General features: G+C 37.5%; 1 protein-coding gene across 2 annotated transcripts; it reads right to left on the reverse strand.

Moving 5' to 3' along the window:
- Window positions 1–2,421: 2,421 nt before the first annotated feature.
- Window positions 2,422–6,389, reverse strand: LOC125188776 (sucrose synthase). 2 transcript variants are annotated; one of them, XM_048085827.2, is made up of 11 exons: window positions 6,170–6,389; window positions 5,714–5,830; window positions 5,370–5,648; window positions 4,652–5,276; window positions 4,396–4,569; window positions 4,201–4,317; window positions 3,948–4,114; window positions 3,643–3,867; window positions 2,997–3,560; window positions 2,778–2,916; window positions 2,422–2,663 (listed from the first exon to the last, which is right to left on the reverse strand). In XM_048085827.2, exons 2-11 carry the CDS (start codon window positions 5,809–5,811, stop codon window positions 2,634–2,636), a joined length of 2,418 nt encoding a protein of 805 aa, XP_047941784.1. In that variant the 5' UTR covers window positions 5,812–5,830; window positions 6,170–6,389; the 3' UTR covers window positions 2,422–2,633. The 2 variants fall into 2 exon arrangements, with proteins under 2 accessions (XP_047941784.1, XP_047941785.1); XM_048085828.2 differs by lacking the exon at window positions 6,170–6,389 and adding an exon at window positions 5,944–6,090.
- Between the last annotated feature and the right edge of the window lie 8,420 nt (window positions 6,390–14,809).

Below are 14,809 nucleotides of genomic sequence, written 5' to 3' on the forward strand. Positions count from 1 at the left end.
AAAATAAAATAAGAGTTTTACAGTATTCAATCACTCGAAACGTGATTTCTAGTATACAAACTCTAACAGACATATCCAATTATCTGAAGGCTAAATGTGTTATGTTATTAATAAGAAATTTCAGAATATGTGTCTCAATTCGCTGACTTAGAATTTGGGGTTAAATTTGATAATTTTTTTTATAATATGAGGCATGCGAACTTTTTAAGATAAGAGTTTTTATTGTCTTTTTCTTAACTTATTTTTGAGAAAATTCTTTTTTTTTCTAGGGAATTTTAATCATTTCATAAATGGGATAGTTTTTTTTTTTTTTTTAATTCCCACAAAGGGAGTGACGCATGTCTGTCATGCGTCTTTATAAGACGCGTGTGACTTATGCGTCGCTTAAAAAAACATGTTTTTTTTAAAGACGCATGAGTCTCATGCGTTTTTATAACACATGCGTCTCTTAACGAAATAAATCACCCCAATTATAACACATGCGTCTCTTAACGAAATAAATCACCCCAATACAGAACATAACAGAATGTGAGAGAGAGAGAGACGCATGAGCTACATGCGTCTCTCATAAAAACGCATGAGCTACATGCATCTTTCAAAAAACGTGTTTTTTTAAGCGTTGCATAAATCACATGCGTCTTATAGAGACGCATCACAGACATGCGTGTCAATAACAAAGACGCATGACGGACATGCGTCACTCCCTTTGTGGGAATTAAAAAAAAAAACACATCTTTTATGGAATAATTAAAGTTCCCTAGAACAAAAAAAAAGAATTTTCTCCTTATTTTCTCCGTTCCCCATTACGTGTTTCGATTTTTCATTTTGGTGAGTCTCTTATTAATCGTTTTATTTCACTTGTATTATTTTTAGTAATGAATCTCACATTCCATTATCTCATTCCACTTGATATTATATTGTAAAACTAATATATAAAAAAATAAGACTCACGTACCAAACTTTCAAACTCACCTTCCTTCACATTTCTTAAACTCAAATTTTTGCAGCTTGATTTCATTAATTGTTATCCTTTGGTTTGAGTCTGCCTGAGTTTTGTCGGAACGGTTAGTCTAATCAGATTTCAGTGTTGGCTGCTTACTGAATTGCAACAAATCCAGTGGCTAATGTTCTTAGATAACTATGAAGAAGAGAGAGAAATGTAAAATTAAGTCAATGAAATATTCATTTTGGTGCTTTAACTTGTAAGTCAAATGTGGTTAGATTTACGATCTATGTAGAACCCAAGAGTTAAATGGAAACTTTAAACTCCTCTTCAAAATTATGTATGTGGATTATTATATTTAACTATCCCATCCTTACCAAAAAGTACATGTTTATTCTCACCAAAATATACGCTCTAGCTTATATAATTAGATTTCACATAGCTTATTTTAATCATAATTCCTTTGATCCTTTGTATCTTGGTCTCATCTCAAATACAAAAGAGGTATTAGAAATTATTGAATTCGCGATGATCTAATTTCTATAATAGTGATAAGTATTTAAGTGTTACAACGCCGATAAGTTATGTTTATTAGTAGTACTCCCTCTGTTTCATAGTAATAGAGTCATTTTGCCATTTTGGTACATTCCATAGTAATAGAGTCATTTCCTTTTCTAGTAAAAGTCAACATATTTTTCCACACCTACTTTACTCTCTCTTACTTTTTTTCTCTCTTCATCTCTCTACCTTTTTTATTTTCCACTTTATTCTTCATTTACTTAACTCACCTAAAACAATTTTTCTTAATCTTCGTGCCGAAAAGAAACGCCTCCATTACTATAGAACGGAGGGAGTAATTGTTATGCTCTGAATAAAAGAATCTTGATACACGACTTCTTATAACTCAGCCAGCAAGTTGTGAGCGCACTGCGTTGGATGCACAAACAAAAACCCTTAATAAAAGGAAAGAAATTAAGTAAGAGTAGTGATGCACAATTACTAACGTTGTTTTATGGAGTAAATAACAAGGGCATTTCACTTTTAAAGAAACGTCAAGATATGAGTTTATTTATAGCATTTTATAGTGTTTGCTTTCCAATAAATCATTTGAGCAGAGCCCTTGAAATCAGGGAGAAAATTGGTCGCAAGCTGCATTGAAATATTTGCCCAGATTTGATGTGACTTTACATTTCTATCCTTACCTTTTTTGATGATGTAGCCAATTTGAGATAGAATCTTTTTGACCTTTTATCAATACCATGAATTTCTTGACCCAGAAAAATAGATCAAAACTTCAAACCTGAACACATTAGTCAATTTTCATTTCTGTGGGCCACATCACAACAATTCGGTTCTTATTTCATTTCTCAAGTTTTTTCTCAATTGAAAAAGTGAACATGTCCGAAGAATAAGTTTTGGATCAAGAGAAATAGTCGATTATTAAGCATGAATCTTACGAAAATTTGTACAAGTAAATGTACAGTAGACAAAAACCACAAGTTTATTTAATATATATATACTGACATCCAAAGAATGTCGAAATACACAGTTTCAACTCAATAGCTCACACCCAAGAAAAAATGAAGCAGAAAATGAGATTCGATATAGGGTCAATAGCCCAATGACATAAAACATACAAATTGCTTCGTGGAATTAATGGTGTTCCTTTATTCATCAAACTCCACCATCTTTACTCAACAGCCCTTGGAACAGCCTCAGCCTAAAAAACACAAACACAAACACAAACACAAACACGAACGCACGGTATCAACACAACGTCAACATTTTGTTCAGTCAAAAAATAAATTTGATTGGTTTGCATTTTCCTACTTACCAACTTGCGATACTTGAGAGCATAGAACATCTCAAGGTAACGCCTGATCTCCTGCCTATCCAGCTTCGACACGTATTTCCAGAACCCGTAGACCCCGGCCAACGTCAGCAGCCTGCTTGAATATATCTGCCACGTGTACCTGCATCACACCCAACCCCAAATCCAATCATCATCAAATTCATAAAAAACTAAAACACAAACTAAAAAAACAGTCCCTACTTCTCCTCTATTCTCTTTAGGCCCCCTTCAGATATGGCATCCCAGTGCCCCGGCTCCTTCGTGCACTTGTCGAAGAAGGCCACGAGCGTCTCTCCCACCTGCTCCCCGTTGTACGGGTCAATGTGGAACCCTGACTTCCCGTGCACGATGATCTCAGCCGGACCTCCGTGCAGGGTTGCAAAGGTCGGGAGGCCACACGTCATGGCCTCCACCACTGTCAGCCCAAAGGCCTCGTAGAAGGCGGGCTGCACAAACACACCCCTCGTGTCTGCAATGTAGCGGTACAGCTCCCCGTTCCTCACCCTGTTCATCTGGGACGAGATCCACCGGAACTGCCCATTGAGCTCGTAGGTCTCAATCAGATCATACATCTTCTTCATCTCCGCCTGCTCCTCCAAATCCTTCGATTCCTTCCTCCTGTCACCACCAACCACAACGAGATTCGCCAACTCCCTCAGCTTCGGGTTCTTGGCATACAACTCGACCAGACCGGTCAAGTTCTTCACCCGGTCCAATCTCGCCATGGTAAAGATGATTGGCTTCTTCTTGTCTTTCAACACACATCTGCAAAAAACACACAAACACGAGGTCTAGATCATTTTCAACATAGAGATAATCAAAGAGAGGTAGCGCTTCGTCTTCTCACAGATGCTCTTCGTTTTCAACTTGGCTGAAGAGAAGCTCCTCAATCTCCGGGTGGAAGGCGGTGAGCCTCCTTTTCTTGTCCGTGTACGGGAAGTAGACGCTGGTGTCAGCTCCAGGTGACACAATGTTGAACTTGGGGTCGAACACGTCAATCCCATGGACGACACGGTACAGCCCGGGCATGGTGAAGGCCATGTGACTCTCGTACTGACCAACCGTGTCCTTGCTGCAGCAGATCATCATTAAAACACACAAACTCAGCCTCATCATTCATGAAAAGGGATTATTTATCAAAAACAAACTTACTTTCCAGCAATCTCTTGGAAGGTGCTGGTGATGATGAAGTCAGTATGGTTCATTGCATAGAGATCAGCAGTGAACTGGCATGAGAAGTGGTACTTGTCATCGAAATTCTTAAGGTAGATGTCGGAATCAGGGTATTTGGTTTTCTCCAAAGCATGAGCAATTGTACACTTCACAAACACAAAAAATGTTACTACAACAAAATTGCTGATTGATTTGGCTTAGAAAATAATACTTATTGTATACTACTATATACCTGTGTGACTCCTAATTTGTGAGCCAGCAAGGACGCGGCGAGGTTGCCCTCGCTGTAGTTTCCGATGATGAGATCAGGCTTGCCTTGCAATTCGACAGCCATTTCTTTCGCGACATCCTACAAAAGCACAGATGAGCATTCCGAAAGCTTGCAAGTTGCAAAGGCGAAGCAGTTAGTCAAGTGAGTCGAACCAACCTCGGTGAAGGTCTCCATGTAGGGCCAGACCTCGAAACGAGAGATCCATTTGCGAACAATGCCCTTCTCTGTTCTGAAGGGCACTCGCAAAATATGCGAGTGCTCTGCTCCAAACACCTTCTCCAGGCGCTGTCCACATGTCGTCCCTACTGCATCCGGTAGCAGTCGAGTCACCTACAACAACAACAACAACATATGAGTGCATCCACTTCATCATCATCATAAACAACAAATGAATGATTAAAATGATAATTACAATGAGGATTCGCGGGGTGATGTCGAGGCCTTGCTCCTTGATCCTCTTCATCATCTCGCGCTCCAGGGCGGGAACTTGATCCAAGATGTAGACGACCTGGCCACCGGTGTCCGGGTAGCCTAACACGTTCTCCTGAGCAAAGTATCCGTGAGGCGAGAGAATGACAACATTGAAGACCATCGGAATCCGCCCTAGAAACTTCTCCAGAGTGCACGAATCCGGGGCCTCGAGGAGGTCCAAGAGCATGGAGATCATCTCCGAGACACGCTCTGCGGTGTCCCCCCACCCTCTCTCCAGACCGATCTCCTGAAACTTGTGCTCAAAGTCATCGAAAACGGTCTCCGGAGGAAGAGTGGAGAGATACTCCTCAGCCTTCCTCAGAACCCTTTGCAGAGCATCCAGATTCCTAATCCTATCATTCAGCATGATAGTCCTCCCCTTGTAGTTATGCATACGGAGGAAGTCAAGGAGAGGCGTCATGCTCTCCTTGTCATGGAACATCTTCGCCGACAGATGCCGGTTCAGAAACTCAACCCCGTTCCCGATCGACTTCGTCAGCGTCGGCTTCGGGAACGAGGCTGTAAACGGAGCGAAATCCAGCTCCAACACAAAGTTTCCATTAGCACTGATCACCAAAACACAATTCTAATTAATAATCTGTCAACTGCACATTAGTCTGATATTGTGTGCTTTGAGTCAAAAAAACAAAAAAACATACGTTCCGTTAACGAGCTCCTCCTTGAAGTGGAGATACTCAGGGACGGAGAGCTCCTCGACGACGAGAGCGTTGACATTGACGCGGACGTACTCCCAGACGCCCGGCCGCAGCCGGATGGCAAGAGCGACCCACGGAGGCAGCACGATGGCCTCCTGGGTGCTCTTGAGGAGCTCCTTGAAGGCGTGATCCTGCAGCTTAGCCTTGTCAGCAGGGCAGATCGCTTCGAACTCTGCCAGAAGCTGATGAGGCTTCAGAATCCCCTTCCCGTGGCCTTCGATCCTGCAACGTATAACCAATGAATAATCGGTTTGTTTCTTCCAGAATGATCATTACTATTACAGTACCTTGACAGGAACAGCAGAATCTCGTTGCGGTGAGCAGCGAGAGTGGCGTCCAAGCGCTCGCGGAGGCTGTGGACGCGAGTGAGAACACGTTCCGCCATTGCAGATTGGAAATTTCAACTGTGAGAAAAAAATGAGGAGATTAGAAACAGAGCAAAGCTTATCCGAATAGAAAAATGGATTATTAGCGCATTAAATAGGAAAGACTAAACAAGCCAACTCAGGCACTCCACCTATTAGGCTTGTAGACGAATCTAGAAGATCAACTTGTATTATTTTCTTCACCTAACACTACACAATCATCATCATCATTACACATATTGCAACTCTTAACTAGTTATATTCTTATTGGAAATAAATCACTATCCATTTTGGAAGATCATAACATAAGCAAGCTAAGTTAGAGCAGCGATGCAGTAAAAGGAAAAATGGGGAGACTTTTGTTCCTTTGTTTATTACCTAACGAAACAGAGCAAAAGGAGCCAATGAGAGGGCGTAATGGATGAACCAATGGGGTGAAAAAGGGGAAAACTATTTGGGAGAGAAAAACAAAACAACGCGAAGAAATGGGACAAGCAAATGAAAGTGTTTTAGGTGTGATGGTGGAGAATGGAAAGCCAATAAGGCTCCTTTATATATGCAAAAATTCCCAAAGGCCAAAACCACTATCAAGAAAACTGCACACGGAAATTGATGGTTTTGGAGAAGAGTGGTAAAGTCGGTGGCACTTCGCACTTGGGGAAGGAGAGAAAATTCTCCCTCACCTTCTTCTAGTTGGCTTCAACAAATTATAAAAACTAATCTTTTTTCAGCTAAAACCACTGATGATTATCGTCACCAAACCACTGCTGCTCGGAGATTTTCATTGTTTAATCATGTTTTTATCCACTTTGTTTCGGATTAATGTATTTAATTCGTCAATATGGAATTATTTATTTATATCCTTTTGTGACTCACTGCAGTCTTAATTTATTAATCACTATACAGATTACTAATATATACGATGGGCTTTGATAAAAATTCAAAGTTTTAGGTAGTGTTTGACTGCAAATGCGATCTGGTTTTGCCATCTCTATGCACGTGTATCTTAGCGCGTATTTTCGTAGACGATGAGGGTATGCCTGTAATTAACATATCTCGTTTCTATTTTTCCAGTTTCTTGCTTAAATGATGGCAAGTATAATTTTATTTTCGAAGGAACTTTCTATCTTTTCAAATAATTATTCCCAATTCACAAAAGTAGTCTTATGATATGACTCTCGATATGTAATTATTTTCTCGTTCCCACTTCAAGGAGAATATTACCCCCTCCGCGAAAAAATAGTTACAATTAAGTATAAATGACATAGTTTTATTGTGCAATTAAAATAATATATAAGGCTAGTAATTTTTCATATTAGAATTAGTGTAATTGAATTAGTGTAATTTTTATAGACGCCCAGAATCACAAAATTAATCTACTTTTTGTGTATGGAGGTAGTATTTCTAATTTGGCATGATAATTTATGTGATTATGTTTGAATTATTTGAAAAAACAAAGAAAAAATTGTGTAACATTCCAAAAAGAAAAATGTGTTACCATGTAACAAAAAGAGTATTCGATGAAAGAGAAAAAAAGTAGGCAAAATTAGAAAAAGAAAAAAAATTGATAAAATATAAAAGTGGAAACATTGTGAAAATGTTTGATTTGATTTTTACTGTACTTATTTCTAAAATTTACCAAAAAATCATGAATTTTACTATATCCGTCCCCCAAAATTTGTCTCACTTTGACTTGGCACGGATTTTAATAAATGTAATGGAAAGTGAATTGAAAAAGTTAATGAATTGTGGGTCCTACTTTTATATTAGTTTTATAATAAAATGTGAGTGGGAATGAGTTAGTGGAATATGGGATCCATTACCAAAAATAGTGAAAGTGAAATGGTGATGTCGTGCGTGGGAACCCTCCGCCATCGCGGCGGCCTCCGGTTGGCACGCGACCGCCAAACCTGTTCGTGGGGTAGGTGTCATGTCGCCCCCCCCCCCCCCCCCACGTCGATTTCCCTTTGTCGATGTTGTAACGCTTCATGATTTCTCAATGAAAGCACCAGTTGTTAGGGACCAATTCTCTAACGATGATCGGCGGTAGCTTGCTCGGTGATCAAACGATTTTCCGGCGTCCTGGTCTAGGATCGTCGGAGGTTCTAGTTTTGGCTGTGCGCGGAACTCCTCTGTCGAGCAGGGTAGAGAGAGTAATTCACGATTTTGTGGGCAAAAATAATATTTCATTCATAATTGTGAAGTATGAACAAACGCCCTATTTATAGACTAAAGACTCTAGGGTTGATTCGACCTAATCCTATTCATTTTGGGAAAGAATCAACAAAGAAAACCCAAGACGGAGGAGCTTATAGATATGCTCGACTCGTACTGCAAAAATAATTAAAAAGAATAAAAACAAATATCCAAAAATAACCTAATAACCAAAATAAAATAAAATAAAAATAGGTAACTTCCTACGGACTATTTGGGAACGAAGTCGCCCAACTTCTTGGGCGGGCGCACGTTCCTCTTGGGCTTGGTCGTCGCAATAGAAGGTTGCTGCTGACGCTCGCGGCTGGTCCGTCCTACTTCGTGCGATGCCTCCCCGGCTAAATGGGTTTCCGGCGTGGGCTGGTCTGGGTCTGTATCATTTTGGAGAACGGACGGAAATGGAAAAATGAGATAAATTTTCAGGGAAGGAGGTAGTAATAAACTTATGGCTAGTTTCGCAAGATTAAAGATTGATTGTTAATATATTACTCCCTCCGGCCCATAAAAGATGTCACACTTGTGGGACGGCACTGGATTTTAGGAGGTTTTGTTTTGTGTGTTAAATGGAGAGAAAAAAATATATTTTTTATATTTATGTGAGAGGGAACTTTTTCCAAAAATAGAAATATGACATTTTTTATGGGATAAACTAAAAACAGAGAACGTGACATCTACGAAGTGAGTGCTACTTTGACATATTATGCGATTGTCGATGAAGCTTAATTGGACGGAATTCGGTTTCAACGCAGTCAACTAAAAATATTTCGTTGAAAAAATAATCAGAAACACAAACTAACATCGTAAGTGGAATTATAAAACCACATTCGGTTTGATAAATTAATAATAGTAGAGTGTAACGTGAGGGAATTGGACCGTCAGATGTGATGCAAACGCACTGGTTTGATATGATTAATATTCCCCGACGGGTATCTTATCCTCTTTTTTTGTCTTTCTATTTTCGTTTCTGGTATACCGGATTTTCAGACACACATCCAATCATCTTTCTCTTTATTAGTTCCACGTCTTATACATATCATGGTTGTTCCATTAACACGAAATGAATTGTAGATTTAGATTTATTTTTTAAGTACTAATATAAAATACTAATAATTATTATAGACATTAATTGATACAAATACTCCCTCCGTACCATTACATATGCAACATTTGAGAATTAGCACGAGATTTTATGTACTATTGTTAGCAAAGTAAGAGAAGTCAAAAGGAGATAGAGTTGTTTTTATTCTAGGAAACGTTTCAATTTTAATAGGATAATCCAAAAATAAAACGTTCAATTTTTAATGGGATAAAGGGAGTACAATTTTAGATAGTCATAATATAAATGATCTCATATTGGTTTTTTTTAGTCGTAAAAGTATCAATTAAATAATTATTGGGAATTATTTGCAAGAATTTGATCTAATAAATAATGTTGTATAGTGGCTATCCTTTATCGATATTCTAGTGGTGTTTAATTTGAGGAAAGGAAATTAAGTCGTATACTCAATATATGTTTCGATGTTTTCAACTTACTATCGATCGTCTCTACTTTATGAATGCTGATTTCATGCAAATGGAAAACTGATTCATAAAGTCAATTGTTTGAATGTACGCAGTAGTAAATACTATAGAGTGGTTGAAATATACAACTCCTTATTCATTCTTCTTTTTATTAGAGATGCATCATTTACTAAAAAATTGTTTTTTTTGTGAATCAATTTTCTCTCAAATTGTTATTGCCTGTTTTTTATTTCATGCGACTAATTAGTAATTAGAACCCTAATTACTTTGTTTAGAAGATTATAACTATCAAAATTAATCAAATTAGTAATATCAACCTATTATATCAAGCGACGATGCATTGATATTATGTTATATGCTTTCTATAAACATGCTAAAGTTGGTTAAAGAAAAAACACCCACACTCATCCTTTTACACAATTTTACGAAATATGAACTCTTTATTTGATACATTAGATTAATTAATAATTAAAAGTATCTGCATATATAGATCTATTTTACTTAGCTAATCTTTTCGTCACACTTAATCTTTTCGTCACACTTAAGATGACACGTTTTCCTTTTTAGTTTATTCCAAATAAGATGACACATTACTTAACTAATCCTTTCGTCACACTTAAGATGATACGTTTTCCTTTTTAGTTTATCCAAAATAAGATGACGCATTTCCTTTTTTGAAAACTTTCTCTCTCCAATTAATACATCCAACCATTTTTTGTCATTCGTATTAAAATATTCATCTTTCTGTATCTCTCTAGTTTAATACTTACACTCTCACCTTCTCTCTCCAATTAAACACATTAATCAATAACTCCTAAAATCACGTGCTGGCAAATGTGTCATCTTAGCCGGGACAGAGAGAGTAATTATTTAAAGACACAATATTGACACACAATTACTTGCATAGAAAATATTTAAAAACAAAACGCAAAAGAAAAAATTAACTTAAGTAATTTTTTTAGGATGTTTCTTGGGGCTGACAAATCGTGCAGATTGGATCGTTATCAGGTCAATCTGATAACGACCCAACCCAATAAGGCCTAACCCGAACGGCCGAACCCAACCTGTTAAGGAAACTGTAAATCCGAACACGAACCCGACCTGCAACCTTCAAATCTGAACACGACCTGCATCCGATACGAACCTGTTATCGACACGATATAATATGGGTTGACACGACACGATAACGACCTGAACCTAATATTACACGATTAAACCTTATTTTCAACCTAATTTACACGATTAAAATTCGTTTTATACTAATCAAACCTAATTTACAAGAAATTAAAAAAATTAAAGTAATATTATTTTTAAAATAATAATAAAAATAATAAGATTATTTCTTAATGGTTTATCCGTATCCAACCGGAACCCAACCCAAACCCAACCCGAATTATCGGGTTCTTAATGGGTCAACCCAATAAGAGCATCCCCATCTGTGCTCTTAGCTAAGAGCACGGAGGTGGGCCCGGACCCACTTTTACTCCTTGTCCATAATATCCGAAATAATATTACAAATTATAAAATAATTAAAAATTACAAATTAAAATCCTAAAAATTAAAAATTACATAATTAAAATACTAAAAATTTAAAATTACATAATTAAAATCCGTAAATTTAAAATTACATAATTAAAATCCATAAAATTAAAAAGACCCACTACTCGCTGCCGAATTTCGCCCAAATGTGATTGATTAGATCTTTTTGTAGCTCAGTGTGGGCACTTGTATCTCGCATTGTGTGTCTTCTTTCGATCCTCTCGTTCACCGTCGTATGCACACCTCGGCGTGAGGGAGACCTCGCGGTTGAGCTTCCAGCTTCATCCTCGTCGTAAAAGTTAGCCGCCCTCGGTCCTTCGTCAGCTATAATCATGTTGTGCAAGATAATGCACGTGTACATGATGTCGGCGATATTCTTAACGTACCAAAGCCGAGAAGGGGACTTCACAATGTTGAATCGGCCTTGAAGGACCCCAAAAGCTCTTTCGACGTCTTTCCGAGCAGACTCTTGACGCTGCGCAAAAAGAATCCGTCTCGGCTCTTGTGGATTGCTGAACGACTTCACGAAAGTCGACCACCTTGGGTAGATACCATCGGCGAGATAGTAACCCATGTGGTATGCATTTCCGTTGACTGTGAAGTCGATCACCGGTGCTACACCATTCAAAACATCATCGAAGAGTGGTGAAGAATATAGCACGTTCAAGTCATTGTTGGATCCGGCAACACCGAAATATGCATGCCAAATCCATAGGCGATAGTCGGCGACCGCTTCAAGGATAAGCGTTGAGCCACCGCCTTTGTGGCCGCTTAAGAATTGCCCCCTCCAAGCAGTCGTACAATTCTTCCACTTCCAATGCATGCAGTCAATGCCGGGAAAATCGTGGATTGTTTCGTGAAGACGAAGCAACCGTTGACAATCATCGATGGTGGGTGCCCGAAGGAATTCCGCGCCGAAAGCAGAACGAACGTCGTCGCAAAAATTCTTGAGGCATAGGATTCCAGTTGACTCACCGACATGCAAATACTCGTCGAAGAGGTCAACCGTTTGCCCAGTAGCAAGTTGTCGGCACAAGTACACATTTGCAACACCGAGAGACTTTGCCGACTGGTTGCGTCTATACCTGATTGAAAGTAATCGACATGGGTGGACAATGTGTTGACAATACGCATAAACAACCGTTTTGACATGCGAAAACGGCGCCGAAAGTAATCTTCTGGATACCGCGACTGGTCGGAAAAATAGTCGGCAACGAGCCTTTCGTGGGCTCCCTCTCGATCACGAGGGATGTAGCGATGTTTTGATCTAGTTGGTTGAGGGGCGGGGGTATTGGCGGCGACATAGGCTTCGTAGGCGGCACAATATTGTTCATAATATGCTTGTTCTTCGCGTTTCGCTTCCGCAATGAGATTGGTGAAATCCATTTTTGAATTTTTTAGAGAGGGTTTGAGTGAGAGAGGAAGATGTATTTGATTTAGTTTGAATGGGAGATAATTTGATGTGAAAAGTGGATGATGAATGTGTGTATTTATAGATGATTTTGGGTTTTAAAAAAAAATCACAAAAATCCAAAAAAAGTCCAAAAACGACTCTATTTTTTTTGGAATCCAAAAATATATATTTTTTAACCAATCAGGACGTGCCACGTAGGGCTGCTCAGCGGCACGGACGTGCTCTTAGCTAAGAGCAGCGCCATGCCGCTGACACGGACGGACAGCTCGCAGCGGCGGACGGACGAGCTCGTGCTCAGCGGCACGGACGGACGGATAGATTTGCTCCACCGCTGCGGATGCTCTAAGGACACGCACCCAATAAGACTTAACCTCAACCCAATAATTTCATGCAGATTCGTGTCGGATTATCGTGTCATGTCGAAAATTGCCAACTCTATGTTTCCATTTGTGTTATTTAATTTTAGCTGAGACACCAATAATAAAGACATTTTTTGAAATATTGATGATATATTAAAAAACACAAATAAGCATCATTAGTTGCAATTAAAAACGTTCTTAACAATGGTTTTATTTTAGTGCTTGTTTTATCGTACTAACTCTTTTTTTAAGTTGTTGCGTATCAAAGAAACATACAAATAAGCAGGTTTACAGTTTGATGACAATGGTGGGAGGTGATTGATTGTGTTATTTGACTCTGATGCTCTTAATTATATTCAATTAGGTAAATTCTATAATTACCGACATTAATTATGGCTATCATAACTTAGGTGAGGGTAACGTTAATTACAATGCTGCGTGACACACTAGGTATGTTTTTAGACAGCCACAGACTCATGCTAATCTCTCTAGTGATTCCATATGTCAATATCTAGAATGCTTTACTATATACTCCTACTCCAAAAGTCAATATCTTAGTTAGAGAAAGAATGCTGAGCCAAGTGTATCGCGGGAGGAGCTTAAGCATTCAATGAATTTTTTTAAAAATTTTATTCTATTAATTGTTTATAAAAATATTTAAATTTAGTATAAATTATAATGTAAAGTCTCTGCTAATTACTTAAATTACTCAAAAATATACTTTAAAATAAAATTTAAAAAATTCAGTCCCTAATGATAAATACTTTTACATCCGTCCCTTAATATACTCCGTATTATTTCTCTGTCTCAGACTACTTGCATAGCATTCTACTCTGGACTATGTCAAGCTATTTACATTATTTTAATTTTTAACAAAAACTTCATTTTCTATTATACTCCCTACTTATGTCCCACTGAAGATGACCCACTTTTCTTTTTGGATTGTCTCAACTAAAATGACTCATTACTAAAAATATAAACACTTTTATCTCTACTTTATTTCATCCATTTAACATACAAAATAAAGTTGCATAATTCTCGTGTCGTCTAAGAAAGGGATTATCTTCCTTGAATAGGAAGAGTATTTTATTTTTTCTTTCTCTTTCCTACTTTAACGGCATGGTGTTTAAAGACCAAAATTTCATTTAGCAACATAACGAATTCATTGTCATTCTTCACAATTTAATTTCAAAAAATTTATAGATTATATTTGAAAATATACTTTAACTCAACATGATTCATTGATTATATTTTAAAATATAATATTCCCTTTCGTGTTCATTAAATGTTATTTTCTTATTTGATGAACTCCAATAAATTTTTTATTTCATTTTCAGTGGGTCTTACATAACAATAACTTATTCCACTTTTAATTATTAATATATAAAAATAGGATATACACTTCACTAAATTTTTTAATCCTTTTTTTTTACGAGAATCACTTAAATATGAGACATCTACTGAAAATATGGTCGATGCACTTTTAACAATCTTAATACTAAAAATAACTCATAGATTATATTCTAAGACAATTTTTTATTTATCGAGTTTCTTTTTCTTTATACTTGTTGGTCCTAATTTAATATATTCATAGTCACTGGTCCACATCACAAACTAATTTAGTAATGTCTATGGGACTATGTTGCATATGAATAAATGTTTAGCGTAATATTTTTACATAGTTCCTACTCTTAATTATAAATTGCGTATGTAGGATGAATTCACGTAAAGACATATCAATCAAATCACTTTATTGCGAATTTGCGATTATGTTGGGCATAGATAATTGAAAAAATAACGTAACATATGGAATCCCCTGTGCAAAGACATATCAATCAAATCACTTTATTGCGAATTTGCGATTATTCTGGGCATAGATAATTGAAAAATTAACGTAACATATGGAATCCCCTATGCAAATTGACACGTCAGAGCATATTGTGCAGATCCACGTCTTCTATTAATTTCACA

This window comes from Salvia hispanica, chromosome 5, assembly GCF_029641045.1.
Source record: "Salvia hispanica isolate PSC_SH4W2 chromosome 5, Shi_PSC_v1, whole genome shotgun sequence".
NCBI classification, from domain to species: Eukaryota; Viridiplantae; Streptophyta; class Magnoliopsida; order Lamiales; family Lamiaceae; genus Salvia; species Salvia hispanica.

Excerpts from the sequence above, each read along its gene's own strand:
- LOC125188776 (XM_048085827.2), bottom strand. The coding sequence starts at position 5,811 with ATGGCGGAACGTGTTCTCACTCGCGTCCACAGCCTCCGCGAGCGCTTG. Across the intron at positions 4,570-4,651 it reads TCACCCCGCGAATCCTCATT|GTGACTCGACTGCTACCGGA; the intron begins GTAATTATCATT and ends TTGTTGTTGTAG. Across the intron at positions 3,561-3,642 it reads GTTGAAAACGAAGAGCATCT|ATGTGTGTTGAAAGACAAGA; the intron begins GTGAGAAGACGA and ends TGTTTTTTGCAG.